Source organism: Penaeus monodon, chromosome 14, assembly GCF_015228065.2.
Source record: "Penaeus monodon isolate SGIC_2016 chromosome 14, NSTDA_Pmon_1, whole genome shotgun sequence".
In the NCBI taxonomy this organism is placed as follows: Eukaryota; Metazoa; Arthropoda; class Malacostraca; order Decapoda; family Penaeidae; genus Penaeus; species Penaeus monodon.
The window spans coordinates 43,649,806-43,657,305 of NC_051399.1; the positions used below are offsets into that span (position 1 = coordinate 43,649,806).

The following is a 7,500-nucleotide window of genomic DNA, read 5'->3' on the forward strand; positions in this document are numbered from 1 at the left end:
GTAGTTTCATTATTATCATTATTATTATTGTTTGTATCTACTGCTTTTCATTACATATTCGCTTTTCCATTTTTCTTGCTCTCTCTCATTTCCTCATTCATCTATTTCTTATTTCGTTTATTCATTAAGGTTTCTTATCCCTTTATTCACTAAATTAATCTTCTTCATTCCTCTCTTTAATATTTAACTTCCTCGTTCCAGAAGGACACTCTGCGTCATCTCTGCGTCATCTCTACGTCATCTCAAAATCATCTCAAAGTCATCTCTACGTCATCTCTACGTCATCTCTGCGTCATCTCTACGTCATCTCAAAATCATCTGGATATCGTCATCATCCACTTTTAATGGAGAAACAACAATAACGAAAAGGGGCATGAGGACAAACACAAGTAATATAAAAACTGCATAAATGAAAAGAGATTAAAGATGAGAACTATTAAAAACAAGAAGAAAAATAAAGGCATACAAAAAATCTTGAAATAAAGAAAAATAAGAATATAAGGAATTCTAAGGAAAATAAGAACAAAAACAAACAAACCCAAAAATCCATAAAAACAACAACAAAAACAAAACAAAAAATATAGATACAAAACAAGAACAACAATAAAATAAAATAAAAAGCAAAAAACATAAAAACTCAAAAAAAAAAAAAAAAAATACGGAGTGCGGCCATGTGGTACATTAAATTCCACGTGGAATGCTCGTAGGCCTATCTCGCGAAGGATTTTAAAAATATGAAGAAAAGGGATGGAAGAGGGTGGGATAAAGGGAGAAAGGAGGGAGAGGGGGAGCGGATAATTATTATATGTGTGAGGTTATGATGTCTTCTTCACTCAAGGCTACGGGGAGGCCGTGATTACGCCCGTTTGGTGCCTCATGGCGGCCTCGTCAACATGGGTTCGTGTGTGTATGGTTGCTATTTTGAGGATGTGTTTCAGTTTTCGTTTGTCTTTGTCGTTCTCTTTCTCTCTCTCTCTCTCTCTCTCTCTCTCTCTCTCTCTCTCTCTCTCTCCTCTCTCTCTCTCTCTCTCTCTCTTCTCTCTCTCTCTCTCTCTCTCTCTCTCTCTCTCTTCTCTCTCTCTCTCTCTCTCTCTCTCTCTCTCTCTCTCTCTCTCTCTCTCTCTCTCTCTCTCTCTCTCTCAATCCTCGCATACACACATACAAACACACACACACACACACACACACACACACACACACACACACACACACACACACACACACACACACACACACACACACACACACACACACACACACACACACACACACACACACACACACACACACACACACACACACACACACACACACACACACACACACACACACACACACACACACACACACACACACACACACACACACACACACACACACACACACATGTGTATATATGTATATATATATACATACACATCTGTGTGTGTGTGTGTGTATGTGTGTGCGTGCGTGTGTAAGTTTGTGTGTGTGTGTATATATATACATATATATATACATATATATGTGTATATATGTATATATGTATATATATATATATATATATATATATATATATATATATATATATATATATATATATATAGTTGTGTGGTGTGTGTGTGTGTGTGTGTGTGTGTGTGTGTGTGTGTGTGTGTGTGTGTGTGTGTGTGTGTGTGTGTGTGTGTGTGTGTGTGTGTTCAATAGCACCAGCAAAGGCAGTGAGGTCGTAGTGGCAAGTGACCCCAGCGTAGGCGGCTACTTTGGCTCACTTCTTTAACGGCGTCGAAGTCTCTGCGTTGGAGGCGCAAGACGCACCTTTTTCTCCTTCATTTTTTCTTGGCATGATGAGTTATATGTTAAGAACAAAGGTGTATGTATGGATCTATATACATGTGTGTGTGTGTGTGTGTGTGTGTGTGTGTGTGTGTGTGTGTGTGTGTGTGTGTGTGTGTGTGAGTGTGTGTGTGTGTGTGTGTGTGTGTGTGTGTGTGATCTCGGACGAGACCGAGCCTCGAAGAGCGATAAATCACGACGAGGACCTTCAATAGAAACGAGCAGGTAGGTCGGGAAGGGAATAAGAAAAGGATTCTTTTAAACGAAGATGACCTACAAGAAAAAACGAAAAAAAGAAAGAAAATCCATTGCAAAAAAGAAAATATTGCAAAAAGAATATGAAGCTTTAGGCAGCGCATTTTTACGCCAGATCTCCCCTTTTACGGTTCCTGAATTCAACATCTTCATGGCGTCTTGGATATTGCGTCATGTCTGTCTTCTTCACCAACAGTCTTCTTTTCTTCCTGTCGCTTCCTCTTTCTTCCTGTTCTTCGTCTTTTTGCGTTCTGTTTCGTCCTCCTTTGTCTTCTTCTCTTTATCTTTATTCTTTTCTTATTTTTACTTGTGTTAGTTTTCTTTTTTTCCATCTGTTTCTTAACTCTTATGATACTCTTTTTTTTTGGTCTTTTCATCTCCCTTTTCTCTAATTTATGTCCTACCATCCAGTATCATGTTCTCAGCGTGTTCTTTGACCCCAACCTGTCCTCCCTAACTCCCCATCCAGGTAAGCCCGGAAGAGGTACCAGCTTCGGACCCCCTCCCTCCTCCCCCTACCCCCCTACCCCAACCCAACCCACCCACAACCCCCTGCCCGAGTGCTGTCCAGACACCCCATGATTTTTCCTCTGCAGCGTTACCCATCATCCCTTCATTGCTGAAAACTCAATGACTGATCATTCCTTTCAGTCCCTTGTGAACAGCACAGGCCTTAGATATGCATTTTTTTCATATTTTGGAATCATTCGTATCCTTTTGTCAAGTTCCTGAAAACGTTTCTGATATAGTATCTGCATTTCCTACGTGTAACTGAATGTCCTCTATAATTTTCACGTTACTGTTACTCGGAAGATAAAACGGACGAGACACAGATCACCAGAAGATACGTCATTCACACTTGATTAAGATCAACGTTCACGTGTCCATTCTCACCCCCGCGTTACATAGCAGTAATATTTCGGACGTTGTGGACAGCATATGTTAGACACGTTGATATATTCGCTTAATGTCGTTATCTAACGTGGTTTTCATCCATTGCCCGTCCAGTGGTTGTCTTTTTTCCGGTAAAGATACCAGGTAAAAATACTGTTATGGTTGTTTCTAAGTAAAGCGTAAATATTGCAAATTGTGCGTTAATCGCTCGGTAGATATATATACCTTGCCAGTTTATATGTTTTTGGTTACAGATATGATTGGAATGTTATCAACTCGGAGCATATTCTGAAGGTGTAACTATGATTATATTTTGGCAGCTTATAGGTATAAGGAATGTGATATGGCATGTCAACAATCTATGTGATCATTCTTATATTTTTTGGATATTTTTATTCAGGATTATTCAGTCAATTTCGTAGGCATCCTTCAACGATGTTTCTCTACAACTGACAGTAATACATCCAGAAAGTTAGCAAATTTTCAGACTTTATTGGCATGCAAAACTACTTAAGACTAAACGCCACTCTCATTTCCCCATCAATATCAAACACACCTTTCTCATGGGCAATAGCGTTATGCCTCCTTCCTCCGCATGAAGACAGAAAAGGCTTGTCACAGTATAATAACCTTCCGGGATAATAGAACACCTGTACTCACCTGCTACAGTACCGACGACCAGCGCCAGGAGGACCACCTTCACCCCGACCATCCTGACAACGCGTCTGTCAGGTCATCGACGTCCTAGTTCCTGCAGGATTTTTGCTTCAGAACTACGACCACTCTGGCCGTAGTTGACGTCGAAGCTTCTGAATTTCAGTGATGAAAGAAGTCTTGTTTATTTTGCCGATCACAGACTTCAGGAGAACTTGGGTGATGTCAACGCTCCTTTAAAACGCCTCCAGACACACTGAACAAGCTTGATATAAAGCGTCCTCATATACAAAAAACAAACATAAGATCCTCCTTCTCGCGAACTACAAAGGACGCAAAAAAAACTAAAAAGAGCGAGCGTAAGATAAAGAGGATCTCTCTCTATATATACTCCCTCCCGAACGAACGAGGAGCCGCGTCGAGGCCCGTGCGATGACCGTGGCCGTGAAAGGGAGAGTGCGGATGCGTTGGTCTTGGCGGCCCAGAACACACTGCACGCCTCGACCTGCGCCCACACACACACCCCACCCCAAACCCCGACGCGGCGAGACCTCTGCGAGATGGATAGGGAAGGGGAGGAGGGGGAAATAGGGAGGGATGGGGAGGGGAGAGGGAAATCAGGGGGAGGGCGAGAAGGAAATAAGGAGGAAGGGAGAGGGGAGAGGGAAATAGGTGGAAGGAGGGGGAGGGAAGAGGGAAATAGGTGGAGGGAGGGGGAGAGGGAGGGAAGGGAGAGAGGAAAGATGGAGGGTTGAGGGGTCGGAGAAGAGAGAGGTTGAGGGGGGAGAAAAAGATGGGGAGTGGGGTGAGGAATTGAGAGGGGAGAGATGGATATGTATGGGGGGGGAGGGAAATAGGGAGGGTGAAGGAGGGAAGGAAGAGAGGAAAGATAGAGGATTGGGGGTCGGAGAAGAGAGGGATAGAGAGGGGAGAGACAGAGTGGAAAGGGGATGGGAAGAGACAGATAAGAAAGGAGAGGAAAGAGAGGAAGGATGCATGGGTGGGGGTTGAGAGGGGAGAGATGCTGGGGGGAGGGGGGTTAGGGAAGAAGAGGAAGAGAGGAAAGATGGGGGGGGAAAGAAGGAGGAAGAGTTATTAAGAAACGAGATATAAAGAAAATGAAGAGAGACATAGGTAGATACAGTTAAAGAAAAGAAAATAATTGAAAGAAAACTACAAACGATAGACAAGGAAGCAGAAACAAAAAATAAACAAATAAATTATTTAATTACGAAACAATGAAACGGAAGAAAATCAAAGAGGGATAAACAGATGTAAAAAACAGAGAGAAGAGAGAGATGAATAACGGAGAAAAATAAGATCAATCCTAAATAAGAATCAAAGAACACGAAATCACCAAAAAAAAAAATGTGGAAAAAACATAGATATAAGAAAGAAAAAAAGAAGTAAAAGACGTTTTGGAAAAAAAGGAATCTTTTTAAGGAGTTATTTAAGAATATCAAAGTATTGTTTGGTGAGAATTTGCGTAGAATGGAATATAGGGCAATTTTCGTAAGAGACCCGGTGATGTTATCTGAACCAACGGTATAAAAAAAATATAGGATGACACTATCTTCCTTATTGCTTCATTCCACCTCTCTTCCTGTTTATTGTTTCTCCTTGTTTCATATTCCCAATCGTCCCTTTCTCTTCTCTTCTCCTTTCTTTGATTTTATTTGTCCCTCCCTTCTTTCTCCACCTTTTTCCTGTTCTCTTTCCCCGTTTTTTCTTTCCTTCTCTTCCTCCTTTTTCCCATTTCTTCCTCTCTCATCTTTCTCTCCCCTTTCTCTCCACCTCTTACCTCTTCCTTCTCTCTCTCTCTCTCTCTCTCTCTCTCTCTCTCTCTCTCTCTCTCTCTCTCTCTCTCTCTCTCTCTCTCTCTCTCTCTCTCTCTCTCTCTCTCTCTCTCTCTCTCTCTCCTCTCTCTCTCTCTCATCTTCTAATCCTCTCCTCTCTTTCTCCCCTATCCTTCCTTCACGCCTCCACTTCATCTCCTCTCTTCCCCTTTTCTCTTTCCTTCATGTCTCCACTTCATCTCCTCTATCCTCATTTACCCCTTCTTCCCTCCTCACTATCTCCACCTCTTCCTTTTCCCCTTTCTCCTCGCCTCTCCAATCCCCTTCTCTCTTGTTCTTTCATTACCTCTCTTCCCCACTCATTCCCTCCATCCCCTCTTTCCTCCTTTCTCCTCTTTCATCTCTCCTTCTCCCTCCTCTTCTTCTCCACTTTCTCACTACCCTCTCTCCTCTTCACTCTCTATTTCCCCTCCTCTTCTCTTCCTCTTTCCCTCCTTCTCGTTCCCATTCATTCCCTCTCACTCCTCTTTCTCCCCTTCTTATCTAACTCTCCTCTCTCCTCTTTCCCCTCCCTTCCCCACTGCCCCTTATCTCTTTTTTCTCCCCTCATCTCTTTTTCCCTTTGCTCCTTCTCCTTCCTATCCACTCCACTTCCCCCTTCCATCTCTTTCCTTTCCCCTTCCTTCTCCTCTCTTCCCCTCCCCTGCCCTTCCCTTCCCCTTCCACTCCCCTCGCCTATCCTCCCCTGCACTTCTCTTCTGCCTACCCCCCTTCCCATCCTTCGCCCTTCCCTTTCGCCTTCCCTTCCCCTCCTTTTCCCTCCCATCCCCTCCCATCCCCTCCCCCGTCCTTCCCTCACTTCCATCTCCTTCCTATTCCATCTCTTTCCTTCCCCCTTCCCCTCCCCTCCCTTCCGCCTTCCCTTCCCCCTTCCCTTCCCCTCCCCTCTCCTGCCCTTCCCTCCCCCGTTCTTCCCTTCCCCCTCCCCTCCCCTCCCTCCCCTCCTCCTCACTTCCATCTCCTTCAGTAATGACTACCGTTCTTCTCGCTCCGTTTCGCCGTCGCTCCAGGACCGCAGCTCCCCGCTGTTTCACCCCAGTTCTAATTTAAATAGTAAACATGGCCCCGGGGCGAACTCTAGCTCCCCGGATAGGAAACACTTGTTTCCCGTTCTCGGTAGCGGTATCGTAGCGCCCCCACCCCGTATCCCCCCCAACCCTACCCCCACCCGTCCACGTGCACCGCCCCACCCTTCTCGGACCCCTATCCCCCTCCCCTGTCGGGCCACTACCCCCCCTCCTCCCTCGCTTCGATACCCCCTTCTGTCCCTCCTAGAACTCCCCTCCCCCTCCCTTCTTGGACCCCTATCTCCCCTCCCTTCGATACCCCCTTCCTCCTCCCTTCTAGGACTTATACCCCCTCCCTTCGATATCTCCCCCCCCACCGCTCGCGCCATCATGGCTACCCACACAACCCATTGCTTTCATCTCCTTTGCTTTACTGTTATGCTTTTCGTACGTCGTTTTTGGGTTCTCTTCTTCTTACTGATATACCTTACTCTTATTTCATATCATAGTCGAGTGTTCTAGTTCATACCTCATACCTCATACTTTACGTCATTTTCGTGAGTGTCCCGTTTACTTCCTATTAATATATCTTTTTTTCTTTTTTATCTCCCTCTTTCTTTCTTTCTCTCTTTCTTTCTCTTTTCATACAATTCCCTACTTCACTTCAGTTCGAGTCAACTCTTCGTGATCGCTGTATCTAAAGGAAGACTTTTTTACGTATCCCCTAACTTTTTATTCATCTATTTGCCTTCGCCATTGTTCAGCATCATTTTTACGCTTTTCGGAATTCCTTTGTTTCGACTTGGTAGGACTCGAATGACGTCATCGCCTCATCTAAGCTTCCTTCTTCGCATTAGTCTTGGAGAATCGCTCCTTCCCTCTCGTCTCTTTGTTCTGTGGCATCATTCCTCTCCCACACACTCTCTATAGCGACGTGACACAGCCGATCAACGATGGAAATGATATCAAAGTGCCTGTGGGCATGACGCTGGGATGGTCATTTTTTGTTTAGAAACGTT

General features: G+C 44.3%; 1 protein-coding gene across 1 annotated transcript in view; it reads right to left on the minus strand.

Annotated features, from left to right (window-relative positions):
• LOC119581177 (serine-rich adhesin for platelets-like) overlaps positions 1–4,118 on the minus strand; it is a 53,211-nt gene extending 49,093 nt beyond the window's left edge. Inside the window, exon 1 of the mRNA XM_037929570.1 lies at positions 3,625–4,118. Coding sequence (XP_037785498.1) covers positions 3,625–3,676 — 52 coding nt within the window. The 5' untranslated portion in view covers positions 3,677–4,118. The remainder of the gene's footprint in view (positions 1–3,624) is intronic.
• Between the last annotated feature and the right edge of the window lie 3,382 nt (positions 4,119–7,500).